The sequence below is a fragment of the Phacochoerus africanus genome, chromosome 9, assembly GCF_016906955.1.
Source record: "Phacochoerus africanus isolate WHEZ1 chromosome 9, ROS_Pafr_v1, whole genome shotgun sequence".
Lineage (NCBI taxonomy): Eukaryota > Metazoa > Chordata > Mammalia > Artiodactyla > Suidae > Phacochoerus > Phacochoerus africanus.
The window spans coordinates 115589959-115608633 of NC_062552.1; the positions used below are offsets into that span (position 1 = coordinate 115589959).

General features: G+C 57.3%; 1 protein-coding gene across 6 annotated transcripts in view; it reads right to left on the reverse strand.

Annotated features, from left to right (window-relative positions):
- Positions 1-18675, reverse strand: part of CCDC88C (coiled-coil domain containing 88C) — a 128031-nt gene that overhangs the window by 32981 nt on the left and 76375 nt on the right. For 5 of the 6 annotated variants that reach the window (XM_047796209.1, XM_047796207.1, XM_047796210.1 and 2 more), the window contains 8 exons: positions 15928-16128; positions 15223-15367; positions 11987-12171; positions 7475-7612; positions 5065-6135; positions 2589-2716; positions 1016-1157; positions 474-647 (listed from right to left, as the gene is read on the reverse strand). In XM_047796209.1, the coding sequence (XP_047652165.1) occupies positions 474-647; positions 1016-1157; positions 2589-2716; positions 5065-6135; positions 7475-7612; positions 11987-12171; positions 15223-15367; positions 15928-16128 (2184 nt within the window). The remainder of the gene's footprint in view (positions 1-473; positions 648-1015; positions 1158-2588; positions 2717-5064; positions 6136-7474; positions 7613-11986; positions 12172-15222; positions 15368-15927; positions 16129-18675) is intronic. The other variant, XM_047796208.1, reaches the window with a different exon arrangement.

Sequence of the window (18675 nt, forward strand, 5' to 3'; positions counted from 1 at the left end):
AAAGGGCCAGACAGTCAGGGTTTGGGGTTTGCCGGTCACGGGGCCGCTACCCCAACCACCGACCCCGGCCACAGTGGGGGAAGGCAGCTCCGCACAGGGTGTAAGCACAGGGTATGTCTGGGGCCTAATACAACCTTGTTCACGAAAACAGGGGGCGGGCTGTGGTTCGGCAGAGCACCGAAGGCCGGAACAGCACGGAAACAGGGCTGCGGCAGAAGCTCCAGGCTCAGTGTGATCTGCCGGGAGGCAGAGAGTGGGCCTCCATGGGACCACGTGGCGGCGCCCTTTCAGTTAAAAGGGCGAGGGGACCTCGAGTGAAAAGGGGCTCAGAGGATGTGCCAGGAAGCTCAAAGTGGCCAGCCTGACCACTTTGAGTAAATCCCAACAGCTTCCAACGCCCAGGTGCCGCACGGCAACGGTGAATTTCCGTTCCAGCCACGGGATGGTCAGCAGGCCAGCCTCTCCCTACTCACGGTGCGCTCCAGCTCGATGGCCCGGTCCTTCACGCGGAGCAGCTCCATGGTGGCCTCCTTGTGGCCGGGCCCCCATGGCTCCTTCTCCGGGTGACCCTCGGGGTGTTTGAAAGAGTTGGGTGCAGGCTTCCCCTCTTCCTGGCTCTGCCGGAGGACCTCACACTCCTTCTTTAGCTGCAGGTGTGGGAACAGAAAGCAGACTTGGGGCAGGAAGAGGCCCCACACCAAACCCAGCCCCTTGGCACACCTGGGCCTCCCTGGCACTGGTGTGGGGCACACCAGACCCCTGCCTTTGCACATAACCGTCGCCCTGCCTCATCAGCCCCTCCCTACAGGTAAGACTGAGGGGCAGCAGCCGGGACCCAGGCCCGACTTCAGCCACGTGACTGTGCCAAGTCTTGTCCCCACGCCACAAACACCTGCTCCAGAAAACTGGCATCCATCCAGGCTGCCCCTCCGCTACCCAGGTGAGGGGCTGGAGAAGGGGAAGCAGGGACTTCCCAGCAGGACCCAGAGTTTGTCCCTAAAGGGGCCGCTCTTACCACCTGGAGCTCATTCTGGAGCTGATGATTCAGGCTGGCTTTCTCTTCCACCTGCGCTTCTAAAAGCACAATCTTTTCTTCTTTCATGGCTAGTGTTGTTTTTACTGCTGATTCATTTATGCTCTCCAAAATCTTGTATCTCCTGAAACATACAAATATACAGGAATATATATCTGCCTCTTCCACCCACAAGCTCCCAGTCTCACAGCTGCCAAGACATCCCTCCTCCGCTAAGCTGGTTTCCTCATCACCGTTGCAGCATGTGGCCCAGAAAACTGCAGGAGCCAAAACCCAATCACCGAGGTCCCTTCCCTGTGCTCCTGGCAGAGCTACATCTGCAACGTCTTCACATGAAACATCACTGCTGTAGCTTCACAGGCACCGCCTTAGGGAAGCATTATTATGGCCATTTTAGAGATGGGGAACATGAGTCTCAGAAAAGTTAAGCCATTCATCCAAGATCACAGCGCCAGGTAAAGGGTGAGTCCATGTGGCCTTCCCACACCAAGAGGGCATCATGTCAGTTACAGGTCCAGCAAAAGTCCAAGACACTGGATTTCCCTGAAAACTTAGGGTAGCATTGGAAGCAAAGGCTGCAAGAGTTAAATTAAAGGGCTGGTGAAGGGAGTGAGGGATGAATGAGTGCAACACAGGATTCTCGGGGCCGTGAGAACACTGTAAGATGCTGGATACACGTCATTACATGTTTGTCAAAATCCACAGAATGTGCAGCATCTCGAGTGACCCTAATGTCAACTGCGCACTCTGGGCGATGACAATGTGTCAGTGCAGGTTCACCAAGTGTGTCTGCCCAGGGGGGTGGTGCTGATGACATGGGAAGGATGCGGGGGGCGGGGGGGGAGCAAGGGGTGTATGGGAAATCTCTGCACCTTTCCCTCAATTTTGTTTTGAACTTAAAACTGTTCAAAATAAGCCTAAAAGAGCCTAGGGAGTTCTCACTGTGGCTCAGCCGGTTAAGGACCTGACATAGTTTCCATGAGGATGCAGATTTGATCCTGGCTTCACTCAGTGGGTTAAGGATCTGGCATTGCCACAAGCTGCAGTATAAGTCACAGATGTGGCTCAGATCGGGCAGTGCTGTGGCTGTGGCTGGCAGCTGGAGCTCCAATTCGACCCCCAGCCCAGGAACTTTCATATGCCGCAGGTACAGCTGTAAAAAGAAAGAATAAAGAAATAGAAAAAGAAAAGAGCCTATCTGGAAAAAAACAAAGAAGCATTTTTTTTGGGGGGGGGGGGCACACCCTCGGCATATAAAAGTTCCCGGGCCAAGGACTGAACCCCTTTCCCAGTAGTGACCTGAGCTGCCACAGAGACAATGCTGCATCCTTAAGCTGTTGTGCCACAGCGGGAACTCACAAGAAGCCTTTTTACTGGACAAAAGAATCTCCTTCCCCTCCTCCCCGGGAACCTCCAGGAAGGAGGCCCAGAATATAAAGCACATGGGTCCGTGGACCGTGTGAAGAGTTAATGGAGCTCCAGGGGTGTGTGGGGTGCAGGTACATGCGATGGGGGCCGAGCTAAAGCGTGTGGTCACCCAGGGAGGGGTCCTCACGTGTCGCCACTGCCGTCATTGTCCTGCAGCAGCAGCTCCTTGTGGAGGCCGACCTTCTCCAGTTCCTGGCTCAGTTTGTCCAGCTCACTGCTCAGCTGCTGGCTCTTCAGCTTCTCCTGCACCAGGTCCTGCAAGAACAGCAAAGATGGCGTGGGACAGGAGCCCAGCAGAAGCGGCAGGGAGGCCTGGGCAGGCGGTTCTACAGGATGTGAACGTGCGCCCAGGACGGACACCCACATGTACCTGAAACACCATTTATGGGAGTTCCCGTCGTGGCTCAGTGGTTAATGAACACGACTAGTATCTATGAGGGCTTGGATTCAATCCCTAGCCTCGCTCAGTTGGTTAAGGATCCGGCATTGCCGTGAGCTGTGGTGTAGGTTGCAGAGGCGGCTAGGATCCTGCGTGGCTGTGGTGTAGGCCGGCAGCTGCAGCTCTGACACCACCCCTAGCCTGAGAACCTTCATATGCCACAGGAGCAGCCCTAAAAAAGACAAAAGAAAAAAAGGAAAGAAACATCATTTATGTTGACCTCTGCAGAGTGGGTTTGAATTTTTGCCTTTTCTGCGGAGTCATGTAATTAAATGCTCATAGCAAAGAATTTAGAATACAGAGGAAGATTTTACTTCGAACCCTGGTTCCAGTTTACTTTTCCAATATGGGTGTTGACCTGATTTAGGGGATCACGTATGCTAGTCCACACCCCCATAGCTCTCCAGGCAGGTGTCACAGCGACATGCATGCACCCCAAGGTGGGGAACGGCAGTGTGACAGACAGCAGGGCTTGCCAAACATCCCGCCCGCTCCCCGAAAATTTCCTGGCCACCAGGTGATGGGTCCTGGCGGAGGGGCTGTGGGTCACACACCGCCCCCCCCGGCTGCAGCAGAGAAGGGCCAGTGTGTGACCTTCTGGCTGTCTTTCCTCTGCCGTGGCAACTGCCCAAACCCCGTGTTGAGATGTGGAGCCGTAACCTCAAAGCAGCCTGGACTCCTGAGCCTCGGCACAGGGGAGAGCCTCCCGAGAGTCACCTGGACTCTCACGGGACAGAAACCAGCCCTCGGTGTGGGCAGCCCCTGCGAGTCGGGGGTGGTCTGTGACTGCAGCGCGACCTAAGCTGTGCTGACAGAGGCCGGGGATGCCGGTCGTGTTGGGGTTCTGCGGCTCTTCTGCACAGCATCTTGATCTGCCAGCACTGGCAGTCATCTCTTTTTTACATGAAGACCTGTCTGTGTTCACACGTCTATTTCCTTCTCCTCCCTGGCACACAGCTGGAACATGCTTCCCAGCCTCGCTGGCAGTCAGGTGCAGCTATGTGACTGAATTCCGCCCTTCTCACCCACTCGGCCTCGTCCACCTGCCCCAGGCAGAGGAGCCAGAAGCAGACTCCAGTCTGGGACGGCCCAGCCACAGGACGGAAGAAACCCAGGGTCCACAGCGTCCACACTGAACCACACGTGTGGAGACTCAACGTCTGTCACGGGCCATGCAGATGCTCGAGTCGTTTATTTGCGCACAGACTCAGCCTCACACATTGCAGGAAAGCCCACAAGATTCTTGGGTTCAATCCCTGGCCTGGGAACTTTCACATGCCACGGGTGTAGCCAAAAAAAAAAAAAAACAAAAACAAAAAAACAGGGAAAAGTAGGACACATTTACCAAAAAAAAAACTGTAAAAGAATCACACCTTTGATCCTATAATTGCACTTCTAGGCATCTATCATAAGAAAATAGATACATTCGTGAAGGTGCATGAGCACAGGGATGTCCAGTGTCCAGGAAAAGAGAGGAAGCAATCTAAATGTCCAGGGAATCGTCAAAGGCATTACAGAATTAATACCCTGCAGATATTAGGAGTTCTCATCATGGTGCAGTGGAAACAACTCCGACTAGGAACCATGAGGTTGCAGGTTTGATCCCTGGCCTCGCTCAGTGGGTTAAGGATCCAGCATTGCCGGGAGCTATGGTTTAGGTCACAGATGTGGCTTGGATCCCGCGTTGCTGTGGCTGTGGCCGTGGCTGTGGCCAGCAGCTGTAGCTCCAATTTGACCCCTAGCCTGGGATCCTCCATATACTGTGGGAGCGGCCCCACAAAGCAGAAAAATAATAATAACAATAATACCCTGCAGACATTAGAAGTCATGGCTTGAAACCTATTTAATGTAATGAGAAAAGGTCTAATAAGGGAAAGAGAGCGTGTGGAGGTGGAAGGGGGGGTATCAAGCGAGTGTCCACACACATGTGCTCAGGAAGGGACAGAATAAAACATGCCAGGCCATCAGCAGGGGTCATCTCCGGGCAGAAAGATCGCAACAGGTGGTTTCTACTTCTTTTTCACACTTGGGGAATTACTCTGTTTTGAAGTAGGAGACACGACCCAGGGGCCTCACCCCGTCCCACCCTCTGTCCTGGAAGCCCCCGCCTTGCAGCGCACAGACCCGGCCGCCCACGACAGAGACCTTATCTGCCCTCACTCACCTCCCTCAGCGTGGTCAGCGTCCTCGTGTGCATGGTGACCTGCTTGGTGAGGTCCCTGTTGTCCTTCTCCAGCTCCTTCAGCCTGCCGGCCGCGTCCCGGCAGCGGGCCAACTCCTTGTCCAGCGCGCGGCTCTCCTTCTCGGCGGCCGACAGCTTGGCCGAGCTGTCGTCCAGGACGGCGTCCTTGAGCTCCACCTGCTGCCAGAGCCGCCTGGCCTCCTTCTCCAGCAGCTTCTTGTCCTTCTCCAGCTGGGCCACCTCCTGCTCCAGCGCCTTCCGCTCCTTGTCCGAGCGCTCGAGCTGCCGGTTGGCCAGCCGGAGGGCCTCCAGGTCCCGCTGCAGCGCCTGGTTCTCGGCCTCCAGCTGGCCCAGCTCCCGCTCCAGGGCCTGTGCCTTCTGGCCACCGCTGTCCAGGCTCTGCTGCAGCCGCAGGTTCTCGGCGCTCAGGCTCTGGTAGCTGAGCTCCAGGCGCTCCGACTTCTTGCCCAGCGCCTTCAGCAGCTCCACGCTCTTCCGCAGCTCCTGCTTTTCGCGCTCCAGCTCCTGGTTCTCGCGCTCCATCTGGGCCATCTTGGCGCTGGTGAAGCGCATGGCCTCCACCATCCGGCGCAGCTCCAGGTTCTCCTCATCCAGCTGCCTGTTGTCCTGCTCCAGGCCCGCCAGCTGCACCGACACGTTCTGCAGGGCGTCCAGCGACTTGCGCAGCTGCCGGTTCTCCAGCGCCAGGCCGTGGCTCTCTCGCTCCAGGCCATCTGCCCGCTCACCCGCCGCCTGCAGGGAGCTCACCCTCTGCGCCAGCTGCCCCTTCTCCTCCTCCAGCCGCCGCAGCTCCTGCTCCAGCTCCTCTGCCCGCCCGGCCTTCTCCTGCGCCTGCCCCAAGGCCCGCTGCAGCTGCTGCTGCTCCAGCTCCAGGCGGTTCAGCCGGCCGCCGGCCTCTGCCACCTTCTGCTGCAGGGCCCTGTTCTCCTGCTCCACATCCTTCACGCGGGCCTCCCCGCTGACCTGTGACCTCTCCCGCAGTGTCCACACCGCCTGGTTGAGATGGTCCTTCTCTTGCTCAAGGTCTCTGATCTGCAGAAGACATGACGGGAGAGACCCAGGCCACTGCATGGGTGTATTTTAGTGACGTGGGGCCAAACCAGGGGACTAAATTGTAAGCCCCATAAGACCATCCCATTGTGTACCCCGCAACGTCCTAATGGTCCTACAGCATAGCACAGGGAGCTATACTCAATACCTTGTAATAATAACCTAAAAAGGAGAAGAATTTTAAAAACAGTGTGTGTGTATCTAAATCACTGTGCTGTACCCCAGAACTGAACTATGCTCCAACTTAAAAAAAAGGTCTCATGCTCCCCCAGGGGTTGATTAAGGACCCAAGGCAGAAGACACATGGAGATTCCCATGGAGACAGCTCAGTTCAAACACTCATGGCAGCCAGGATGACTTAGAAACATCAAGTCCATCTCTCCGTCTTACTTAAGACAATGGAAGTGACTTCCTTGGTAGGTTATCCCGTCTGCCGCCGCCTGTGGGCTCCCCCCCGCCACCTCCCAGTCCACTCCGCACACTGTCTTCCCTCTGGAAGGACACCCTCTCCTCCTCCCTGGGCTTCAGCCCCAGCCGCGCCTCCTCATCTCCCAGGGCTCGCCCCTTGGGCAGCCCTGCGCCCAGCAGCGCTGTCTCTGTTTATACGCACCCCCCCGCCCCGCGGCGCACGTCTGGAATCGTGCCACTTGCCGCCTGTCACTCTGCCCTCTACATAACCCGCGCCTGGGCAGGGGCCCTGCCTGTTTTTTCACCATACGCAGCACCAGCTTCACCCCCTTTTTTCTCTACTTCGGAGGCTGAAAAAACTCAAAGACTTGATACCCCAGCCTCCCTCTGCCGCCACCTTCTCCCTCCCATTCCCTGAGCGGTGCACAGTAGCCACGGCCAAGACCAGCTGCGTGGGAGGAGAGGCCTGACCCTGGGTGGCATCACAGAGCCCTCGCACCAGCGCTGGGGTGCCTGCTAGCGGGACATCTTGCGGTGTGAGGCTAATAAACCTCAGGGGCTCAGCGTGATGCGCAGGGTGTTTGGGGTCGGATCACTCTCTGCTGGGCGGGGCTGTCCTGCATCTTGTGGGACGTCTGGCTGCACCCCTGGCCTTGCCTCCACCCACCACATGCCAAGGGCATCTCCTCTCTCCTCCCCAAGTCATGACAATCAAAATTGTCTTCAGGCATCGCCCATGTCCCCTGGGAGGCAACCTGCCCCCACCACTGATTGAGAGTTGCTGGTTCCAGCTGCAGCTAGACTGGGTACCTGGTGATCCACGATTCCCCGATAAATGACCAAGAAATGGCTAAGGCCTCTCCTTCCTGCAGACAGGGGTTCCAGGAGAGGCATCGGTTCTGCAGGCACCTACCTGCCGGGCTCTGTCAGCCTTCAGGGCCTCCATGTCGCTCTGCAGCTGTTCTTTCTCTTTGATCAGCTCCTCACTCAGGGTCTCCAAATCCTGGTTACTCTGCTTCTCTCTCTCCAGCTGGGTCTGTAACTTTTCGATCTGCGGAGACAAAAGGCCCGGCCGTGCAACAGTTAGCTTCACAAAATAAACCAGGTTTTAAAACAAAACACCCCTCTGTCCCACAAAACACACTGAGTCTCTCGCATGTGCCGCACCCACAGCACATGGAAGTTCCCAGCCTAGAGGTCACATTGGAGCTACAGCCACAGCAACACTGGATCCGAGCCACACGTGCAACCTACGCCACAGCTCACAGCAACGCTGGATCCTTAACCCACAGAGCAAGGCCAGGAATCGAACCCGCATCCTCACAGACATCATGCCAGGTTCTTAACCCACTGAGCCAAAATGGGAAGTCCCTAATAGACCCTTTCTCAAGGGAAAATGTCCAGGCCTTACTCTGAAGGGATATCCCCACACCTTCAACCCTCAGCTCCTAACCTACAACTTGCATTTCCAGCTCGTGGAAAAGCAAGGTCAAGGGCACCGAGGGTCAGCTTCTCTTAGCCCACCTCCCCTCACTGCCATGTGCCCAAGTGCCCTGGGTCCCTTGCTCCCATCTCAGGCCTCGCCTGCTTTCCTGAGGGTCGGACCACATGCCCAGGGCCACCACCACTGGACACACCGAGGACTTCACTTGGTGGCACTCCTATTCACCCGGCTGCTCAGAGGGGCCTTCTGATGTCCCTCCTTCCTCTTTCACCTTCCAGTAAAACTGTCCCCAAATCCTGTCCTCTCAACCCGGGCTGCTCTACTGCTGCTGCCTGCCCAGGCCTGCACAACCACCGGAGCGCCTCCCTGACCCCGTGCTCTTCTGCTGGGATCCAGCAGCCTGACCTTCCCAACACATGAGCCCCTAGTTTATCCTGCCTAACAGCTGGATAGCGCGGCAGACGCAGATTCTGACTGGGCTCCTGGGCAACGCCTATGCTGCTGTCCACGTGGGGAGGGCTTCCAGGCTGCTGTTCCTTCCTGTCGACAGCAAACCCCTCAGCCCAGGGGACTGGAAGTGGGGAAAGAGCAGGACTCTGGTGTCACCGTGACAAGGGTTTGGAGCCCAGTCCCTTCCTCCCAATGACATGAGCATAAACAGCTGCAGGACCAGCAGCGAGCATCCTCGCACGCTTCCTTCGCTGTATGGTGCTCAGCACGTGCCTGGTGGGCGGTGGGGGCGGCCATGCTCACTGACCCTCTCGGGGGGCAGTGCTCGCTGGGCCCCACCACCCACAGAGCTTCCCACCAGCTGGTCTGCATTCTGACACGGTCCTAGGTGACCAGATGGGCTGGTTCAGGATGGCTGTTCTAAAAAGATGGATCGCAAAGACCAGATGGTTCTCGACACTTTGAAAGATCTGGGACCACCAATCAGAACCTGGAAAATCAGACCCCCAGAGGCCCAAGGACCCCTGTGAGCAGCAGGGCTGAGCCTGCTCCACTTCGGCCCATTGGGGCCGGGGCCTCACAGGGGAGGCTTCCAGAGCTCCTGGAAGGATCCTGGCTCAGGCGCCCTGCCTTCCCGTCTCCCAGGCCTGGGAGCGCCCAGCTTCCACAGGAGGAAGTGGCGGGCAAGCTCCCTCCTCCGCCAGCGGGGAGAGGTGGGCCAGACCCACACCTCTCCCTTCAGGCTGTCAGCTCCTCAGCCCCTTCCCCAGGCTGGGAAGCCCCACCCTGGAGGCGGGAGCCCCACCCGGCTGGGGCCGACAGGAAAACGTGCTATAACCCAGCCCGCGTCTGTCTCAGAAGCAACAATATCCTTCTCGTCCCTCCTTGTCCGCCCCACTTGCCAGTACGAGGCCTGGGACTCAGGAGGGCACTGCGAGCGCCTTCGACGGGGCTGCCCACACCCGAGAGCGGCCGTGAGGAGCAAAGGCATTAAGCAGCTGTTATAACCACAACCCTCAGGCTCAGGGGGGCGCCGGGCCCAGAGGGGCTCAGCCACTTGTCCGAGGCCACACGGTGATGTTGGAGCGGAGCTGGGACGTGCCCACGGGCTGACCCCCAATCCTCCTCACTCGCGGTCGGAGGGGGCCTGCTGCTCACCCGAACCCTTACCGTTGCCACTTTATCCCTGTGGCTCCTGCCCCGAGAAAGCAGTGATTCCAACCTCTGTACTGCTGACTGGGGCTGCTTCTAGTCTCAAGAAATGATTTCCTCATGTCCACCCCTCGCCCCCCACTTTCTGGTTCTTCTTGCGATGGAACCAGAGCCCATCCCTAAAGGATCTCAGTGTCCCTGTGGTGAACTTGCTGGGCTGAGACGCAGGCTGGCTGCAGCCCTTCCGGCCCTGAGAGGTTTTTCTGTCCTTCCTGAAGCACCTGGCTGGGGGGCAGATGCAATTCTGGGCTCCCAGGGCACGTGGACGCCAGGGACCCGCCTCTCAGGCCTGGCTGCTGTTGCCTTCTATTAATAGGCACCCAAAAGGCAGTCCCTCTTCCTCTGCAAATAAGGATTCTTTATTTCTTGGCTCAAAGAATCAGCTCTATGACATCGCCGCAGATTTACGGTCACAGGAAGGAGGCAGCTTCTCTTAGGTCCACAGAAGCTTGGCAGGTTAGAGGGAAAGATATTCACTTCGGGAGCTACAGCTTCCGTAGACATTTCAGACCGAAGCCAGCCTGCAGCCTGGGCCATGCTTGGGGTGGTGGGAGAGCCAGGCTGGCACCAGGAAGTCTGGGAGCCCAGGTGACTGAGGAGTGTCAGCTGGTGCCCAGACATACCACGGGGGGAGGGGACAAGGAGGTGAGATGGCTGAGGCTGGAAAACAGAAATTCAGGATGAGCTGAGCTGAATTAGGGTCCAAGGGGCTGGAGGTGAGAGAGCTCTCCTGCTGGGGCTGAGTGTCCACCCACGCAACACTAGGGAGCATCTCGGGGGAGAAAGCCGAACCGCCAGCAGGCTGAGCAGGACGGGGAGAGGTGCTCTGGAAGGCCACCTCCCGGGCTCCTAGCACTGGACACAGGATGGGACTGGGGACTGTGGCACCTCCCTCCGGGGAACCGATCCTGAGAGGAAGCTGGAGGGTGGGACCTGAGGAGTAACGCTGGGCGGGCAGCACCTGCTGCTGTCCTGTCCGGGCAGGCGAAAAGCTCACCCGTCCCCTCGGAGGCCACCCGGGAGCCGGGCCGGCGCCACTACACTGAGGGCTTCCTGCAGCAGCCTTGTGAGGACCCGCGGAGTGGACGGCTCTCATCCTTCGAAAGGCTGATTCTTTTTTCTCCTGGCTGAGGCTGGATTGCCATTTATAAAGACATCTCCTATGCTAGGCCCACGTGAGTCTAAAGACCTTCGACCCGTCTCGCTGCCTTCCCCACGCTGCTCTGCATCAAAAGACATGGCATGAGACGGGGTGGGGGTGGGGGTTAGCTATTGTCCTACGAGGACAGTTCCAAGTATTTGTCAGCGAAAGTGCTGTCAGGCACACAATGCTTCAAAAGACAAGAAGAGTGAGTAATGGAGCCTGGGAGGTCCCAGGAGGGGACGTGAGAGGCAGTCTGCAGGAGGGGCTGTCCAAGCCTCAACCAGAGATAAATGACCACGGAGCCAGGTCCCTGCCTGCAGCCGTGTTCCCCCCCTCCCACTGCCAGTGCGGCCAAGGTCAATGACGCGGGCAGGACTCCCAGGCAGGTGGGACCCCAAAAGCAGTGGGCCTGCACGGTGGTCAGCACGCTGGGGTGCTCAGAGCCCCCAGTGCAACTGTGCCATCGGAGCATCACCCAGAGTGACCAAGACACGGAGGCAGTCCCGATGGCCCGTTCCTGCACCCGAGGCACAACCCTCCATGTGAATGGGGGGTCCTCATAGCTGTAGAACGAAGACTGTCTTTCAGCCTCTGCCTGTTCACCCAGATGTCTGGGTTCCACTGTCCCGAAAGGCAAACACACTTCGGCCATCTCTTCTGCCCCATCCCACAGACCGAGGAAGGTGTGCGTGCTGATCCTGTCCCGCCACCAGCAGTGCCCTCAGGTGGCCCAGGGATGCCCCCACGACGTGTGTGGGCATGTCTCACAGCACCGCCTCCTCCCTCACGCCCGGCCCATGCGTTCTAAGAGCCTGCTGGTTTCTTTTCGCTGAGGCTTACTCCTCACCAGACCCCTGCACACACTCACGCACGCCGTCCTCCCAACAGCCACTGCGGGGGAGCCCACGAATCCCGTCTCACAGATGAAGATGAGACACAGAGAGGTCAGCTCATGTCGGGGACACGCCCTCAGGGCGGTGCAGGCACACGCGAGGCACCTGAGGACTCCTCTCAATGACCTGCTCCTGTTGCTCCACTGTAACTGGCTCAGGCTCTGCTTTTCTCCCAGCTGTGCGTCCTCACGGACACCTGACGGCCTCACCTGGCCACCCACGAGCCGCCATATGGCCAACGGGGCTGGGAGAGGGGTGTCCACCCGCCCCGGCCGTGGTCACCTTCTTGCTGAGCTGCTGGTTCTCCTTCTCCAGCTCCCCGCACTTGAGGCTGCTCTCCTCCAGCGCCAGGGAGGCGTCCCGCAGCCCCTGGATGGTGCTCTGCAGGCTCTGGTTCTCCTTCTCCAGCTTCAGGATGCGGCTGGAGGCGCACTCGTTCAGCTCAAACACAAAGGACTTCCTGGAGGCTGAAGCACAGAGCCGAGTCAGGCCGGGGCTCCCGGCGCCTCCACTTCCACCGTCTGCCTCCAACTCTGAGATGGGGCCGTCAGGTCCCCATGGCCTGGGTCTGAGGGGCCTGGGAGGGGCTCCCATGGGTCACCTGGGGGCCCCTCCGCTTCACGTGGTGCTGTCAGTGCCCCAGGGTTCCTCAGGCACTTAGGGTCCCTCCACTGGCTCAGCTGGGGCTGTTTGAGCTTAAGAGGAAAGCAAATTACAGTAAAGAAGCCAAAGCAGACGTTAAAGACTGTTCACTGCTGGAACCCAGCCTTGGCCAGGCAGCTAACCCGACCCTGCAACTCAAGGATCTCAGAGGCTGAGAGGGATGGTCAACAGGGCGACAGTTTCTGTGCCAGCTCTGAGAGTAGTGGGAGTCTGGGCAGCTCAGCAGGAGGAATACGATAATCGGCTAATTATGGCTGCCACAGGCGGCAGATGCCTCCATGGATACGTATGCCCAGTACTCGCCATCCCTGGAAAAGGTCCTGTAGATAGAGATTTCATTTTGTAATTTCACAATTGTGTTGGGAAAAAGAGAGACAATATATGTAAATTGCTTTAAAAATTCTAAGTGAGAAGAAAATATAAGCTAAACATAGAAATAAAGGCAGATGATCCACTCGGCTTTCCAACAGCTCAAATGCAAATGGAGGAGGCGGCATAGACCTGAGAGTCAGGAATGGGGAGTGTTAGCCCCTTCATGCCACCAGCAGGTGTGCGACCTCAGGTAAGTCATGGGGCCTTTGGGGGAGGGAAAAGGAACACATGTAAAAGCCTCAAAAGAAGGGGTCGGGGTTGTCGTGCCCTCTCCTGTCTCATCAGTGCCACAGACTCAGCTCTGGGAGCCCTGTCGCGCGGCTCATAGGGCTATGCCCCCACCTGCTGCTTATTCATCCCCCGGGGGCAGGGCTTTCACAGTGAGCACATCAAGCGGGAGAGAGATGTGTGCATTCAGACCCTCTGGGCGATCATAAGGACTGGACGGCATCTGCCACCCCTGAGGTCCCACCTATGCACCAAGGACAGCAGTTCAGACCCAACAAGCCTGAATGTCCCCAAGACCCCAAGCAGCAATAGGCAGCAGAGCCATGGAGGTGGACGGAGTGTCCGTGGCCCTGACCCAGTCCCAGTGCTGACGCACAGAAACACACACGCTCTCAACACATGAAATGCTCTCAACAAATGACACAAACCTCAACTCAAACGCCCCTATTCAGAGCCTGTGATCATTCGGATGGTACCTTGGCAGCATTCATGGAAAAAAGAACATGTTTTTAATTGGGGTGAAATACACGTAACGTAAAATTCACCAAGTGTACAGTTCTGTGGCATGAGCTACATTCCCACTTGTTGTGCAGCCATCAGCACTATCCACCTCCAGACTTCATCACCCCGAACTGAAACTCTGCACTCATGGGGAATCCTGCCTAAGGCTCTACAGGTTAAACAACAGAACTGACCACAGGCTTCCCTTCCTCGTCCATAAAAGCCAGTGCCTCAAAGACTCTCACGATGACGTAACAACTCACTTCGGAGCGCTACGCTGTTAGTACCTCAAGCAACCAGAGTAATGGGACAGATTTTAATACGACAGTGGCAGTAAGAACAGCTGCCCTTTATCGGTGCCCTCGGGCCAGGCACGGAATCATGCTTCATTGTCTCCCCTGTGGGCAGCTTCATCATCCCCATCTTGCAGGTAAGGAGACTGAGGTCTAAGAGGGGTCACCCAGCTAACACGTGGAGGAGCCAGGACTTAAGCCGGGTCTTCCTGACTCAAGAAGCCACCACACCACACACGCAAAAGTGCATTCAAGCTCTGCCTGCATCATGCCTTCATTCAAACCAGTGTTCCTTAGCTCCCAGATAAGCACCAGGAGTTGGAACCCAAGAATAAATGTTGCTTTTTGACCCGAAAGGGCCCACACTACTATTCTGGGTAGTCTGAAGGGGCGAGGCTTTCAGAGCCCATAGGCCCATCCGGGTCTCTAACAGAAACTCTCATTTGGCCCAAGACTGTCCCAGGCAGGCTGCGCTACCTCTCTGTTCCGCCAGGGGGCAGCAGTCCTTCCCAGTGGATGTGCACTCCTCCCAGGACAGGGAACCAGGGTGATCCAGGCCCCAGCACAGTGCACAGGCACCAAAGCCCAGATACAGCCAACTTCCCTCACAGGTTAGTAGTTTAATGAACTGATTTTAGGTTTGGAACCGATGGGACCCCTCGAAGAGAAGACATCCCCAGCTGCTTTCAACAACCTTTCCATTATTGAGGACAGTTATCGGAATTAAAAAAGCAACCCCCAAACCACCCAAAGGCCCTACCCCGTTCCATACACCGCTAAGTAAACAACTCGCACTACCAGCGGCACGTGTGCTATTTTTGAACACAGGAACTGGCCATTGTTTGCCGAGAGCGCTGACGCTTCCTGCCGCTGTGCTTTCTGCTGCCCCACCCACGTCTCCCTGGCCGGCTGGCACCTCGCCTGCCTGTGCGGGGCCAGCGGTGCAAGTGCAGGAGGGCGAGGGAGAGGCGTGGGGCCTGTGGGAAGCAGCCACGAAGCAGCCCCACCCAGGGAGACAGGGAACAGACTGCCTCCCTCTTGCACAATTATGCAAATGAATGGAGGCAAGCAGGCCCCCGGCACATTTAGAGCAGAGATCAGTGACCCCTGGGGACGTTTCCTGCCATCCAGAGCTTTTAACTATCCCTAGATCGGCCTATGATGTCCTCAGGGTGTCAGCGTGCTGTAACCTGGAAGCTCCTGGGACTGTCCATCTGGGAACTGGGAAACCGGGCAACATTTAATTTGTGCTTCACGTCCTGACACCAAGGCTGCCAGACCCCTCATATTCTCCTTGGGGAGAACGGCAATGAAACGGTTCCAAATGGCACTTGAAGGAAATCCTATTTCCTGGGGGTGAATGGATGGCCTGACACGGAAGATTTAGCGCCAAGGGCTCCATTCCCTGGGTGAGGAGGCGGCCACAGCCAGACCGGCTCCCAGGCCCCAGGCGCCACCCACCGTCGGACAGGTCTGCGTTCTTGGACAGCTGCTCCAGCTCCCAGCCAAGGTGGGCCGATTCGTTCATGCTCTGCTTCTGTGCAATCTCGAGAACCATGTTTTCCTCCAGCAGCTCCTCAATCCGCTTCTTGTCCGCGTCCCGGTCCTAGCGCAAGAGGGAAGGCATGAGGACGTGGCCAGGTGACTCCCCAGGACTGGCCCTGGCCCCCCGAGCATCCACCCCCATCCTCTGAGGCACCTGCCCGTTTCCTGCACGGAAAGGGCCCAGCTGTGAGGTTACGGCCCCTGAAAGGTACCCTGACTGGCAACCTGGGTGACAAGGAGAGACCTAAGGTCTAACTGATGGCAGTCAGAACACAGCGACTTACAGCCCAGGGCGTTAAAGCCAAGTACCACGGTGACGGGTGGCTTCGTGGCTCTAGGTCAGGCCTGATGGGCTGTGAGAAGCCTATAAAGTAACTCATGAATCGCAGCTCAACCCACGCCATAAGCACAGCGGGGACCCTTCTTGTAAATGACACACATGTACGCTCGTCCTTACAGAAAAGCAACAGCACAGTGGTCACCTCCTGTCTGGGGGCGCTAAGTGGTGCCCAGCTCAGCCCGCTGAGCCTCGAGAGCTACTCTCTACAGTCAGTGAGTTATTGTGTCAGCAGTGGCTCCAAACCCAGGGACTGAAACATCGGAGGAGGGCCCAGCATAAACCTGAAACTGCCCCAATCTCTGCAGACAGGTCTGTGGGACAACAGCTTGCAATACCAGTTCCAGGTCGTGAAGCTTCGATTTCAGCTGCAGGTTCTCCTTCTCCAGTTCGTGAACTTTATCGCCCCGGGCCCGAGCGGCAGTCAGCTGTTCCTCCAACATGGCCTTGGTTTCAATTAATATGATGTTATCTTCTCTCAGCTCCTGGGCAGCAAAATCATATATGGGAACCATCAGATAAAGGCACCTGGCTCATGACGACAGCGTTCTGAGACCAAAACTCTTCTGGCCTCGGAACCAAAAACAAAAATCCAGGGATAAGGCTGCAGCCACGAGAGTTCTGTCTGCACTTTGAGCACCTCCTCCTTTTCGCCTGGGTCAGGCCGCACGGACTCTCTCTACCAGAAGGGAAAAAAACCCCCTGAGTGAAGAAAACACTGAACTCCGGGAAGCTGACGCCTCCTCGGGGAGCACGGCCTGCGGCCACCGTGCAACGGCCTCTGACACCCATCACCTCGTCTGGTTAGACAAGCGACTCCACTGACATATCGCCGAGCCCCCGTTTCTTTAACGAGGAAGGGGTGGGGCTGAGTCTGGCCGGGGCTCCGGGCTGAGCCTCATGCTCTCAATGCGACATTCATTCCAGTGATCAGGGTCCCAGGAAAAAAGAGCTATTTAGACAAGGTTTCGCTCAACGCACAGCTCGCATCTGGACATTTTACCCATGTACTCTCGGAAAAACAACAGTTCTCCGTGGTTTCCTGGAAACGGGGAGCTTTTTGAGACAGTTTCCTCATCAACATGGGAACCCCGCAAATAAGCACCTCGGCCTTCCGCGTGTCGGGCACGTGCTGGGTGTGGCATGAGACGGCGGTTCCCCTGCAGAGGCCGTCCCGTGCACACAGCCCAGCCCAGGCGAGGGATTCAGATCCTTTGCCTCATCGCTGCTCCGCACCCAGTTAGGGGGCTTTTGGGTTCTCTGTTCCCCGGAGCCCCTCAGCCCTGGCCGGCAGCCGGGTGGCGGAGCCTCCCCGAATGCCTTCAGCTCGTGAACACACACCTGGGAACATGTGCGTTTCTCCTGGGGCGGGGGACAGGGGGTGTGCCAGGCCCGTCCCGCCCGCTGGAGGATTCTAACAACCGGGAGCAGGGCCGGGCTCCTGATTCTCCACCAAGTTCACTCGCCCTGCACGGGCCAGGACCCAAGGTTCCTGGTGGAGGGCAAACCGCACACCTTCTGGTCAGTGGACGGGGCTCTGGTCAAAAGCCCAGCAGCCGTGAAGGGTTTGGTCATTAAAACTCAAAATGTACCCGGGCGCCCCCTCTCTGCTGGGGACGACTGTGTGGGCACTCGCTGTCCCTGCCCCACTCACTCTTCACAAGAGCCCTGAGGGGGAGGCAGAAACAGCGACTCCTAACAGATGAAGAGGCTGATTTGGGTGAGTTAAGGAATGAGCCCAAAGTCACAAAGCCAGCAAGGGGTGAAGCTGGGACTCGAACCTGAGCCAGAGAGCTCCAGACCTGTGTTCTCTCCACTGCCCTCAGGCTGCCTGCAACCCATCCTCAAGGGGCCCATGCAGACAAGAGGTCCCAGCTACAAATAACAACATGAGCCACAGAGAACAGAGGGGTTTTCAAGCAGGAAGAAGACCGGGTCTTCCCTCTCTGGCCACCATCCCCACTGTTCTTACTTGGCCAGCGGTGTTGCCCAGTATCACCATACACTCAGGCCCCAGAGTTCCCACAGCACAGACCACCCTTTCATCCTCACAACCAACTCCTACTCAACCTCCAAAACCCAGCCTGAATTGCACCCTCTGAGAAGTGCTTGCACTTTCCCTCTGTCCCACTTGCTAAGTCAGGTACTTGGGTTCCCAGAGTGCCCTGGGAGCACTCTTTGATGCAACCTCGAGCTGGCCTGGCCTCCTACCCCAGATTGTGAGCTCCTTGAGGCTGACTATTCTACTTCTGCTCTTGTGGGCCTCACTAAAGTGTTCATTGAACACCTATCAGCTGAATCACAGGTAGCATGTAAGGCAGGCTCTGAGGCCTCAGAGATTTCCAACAGGCAGGGATGGACAGTGGCGACCAGAGGCAGAATACAACGCAAAATAAGATAACTTCCAACTGCTACTCAAAAATGTCTTAGGTTTCTGGGGTGTTCAACCTCCACCATATCTTAGGCAACAGAAACAGTCAGCTCTGCACACCCTACACCTCAGAAGTGAGAAGCTGCATCCGCAAGAAATTAAGCCCCAGCTCACAGCAGGCCCAGGGCTCCGCCTAGAAGGACAGCCCGAAGCCAGCCTGCCCCTGCGGGCCTGACCCCAGCTGAACCAGGCGGCTATTTAAAGGTCTGACCCAGCCCAGCAAACAGCTGAGGCCACATTTCTAAAGTCACAGGCCAGGCCCAATGGCCAGGCCCCAAACAGCTCGAGATCTGCCCCTGTTCTCTGCAAGGTAATTGGGAACATGGGTTGACAGCTCCAGTCCCGGGCCTGCCACATGCACTACCAGCCGTGGGACCTGAAGCAAGCATGTGCCCCCCAACCGTGGCTCCCTCCTTCCTATGCTGGGCATGATAATCAGGCTGGGGTAGGATCAGATGCGGTAACACATGTGAACTAGCCGGTGCATGGAGGCCGAGGCCCATTGTCACCAGCTCATCTCATCCCCATGAGATGCTGTTCACTGCACCACCACACAACGGGCAAACACTAGTTTCCGGGGGTGCCTCCTGCCCCCACAAAA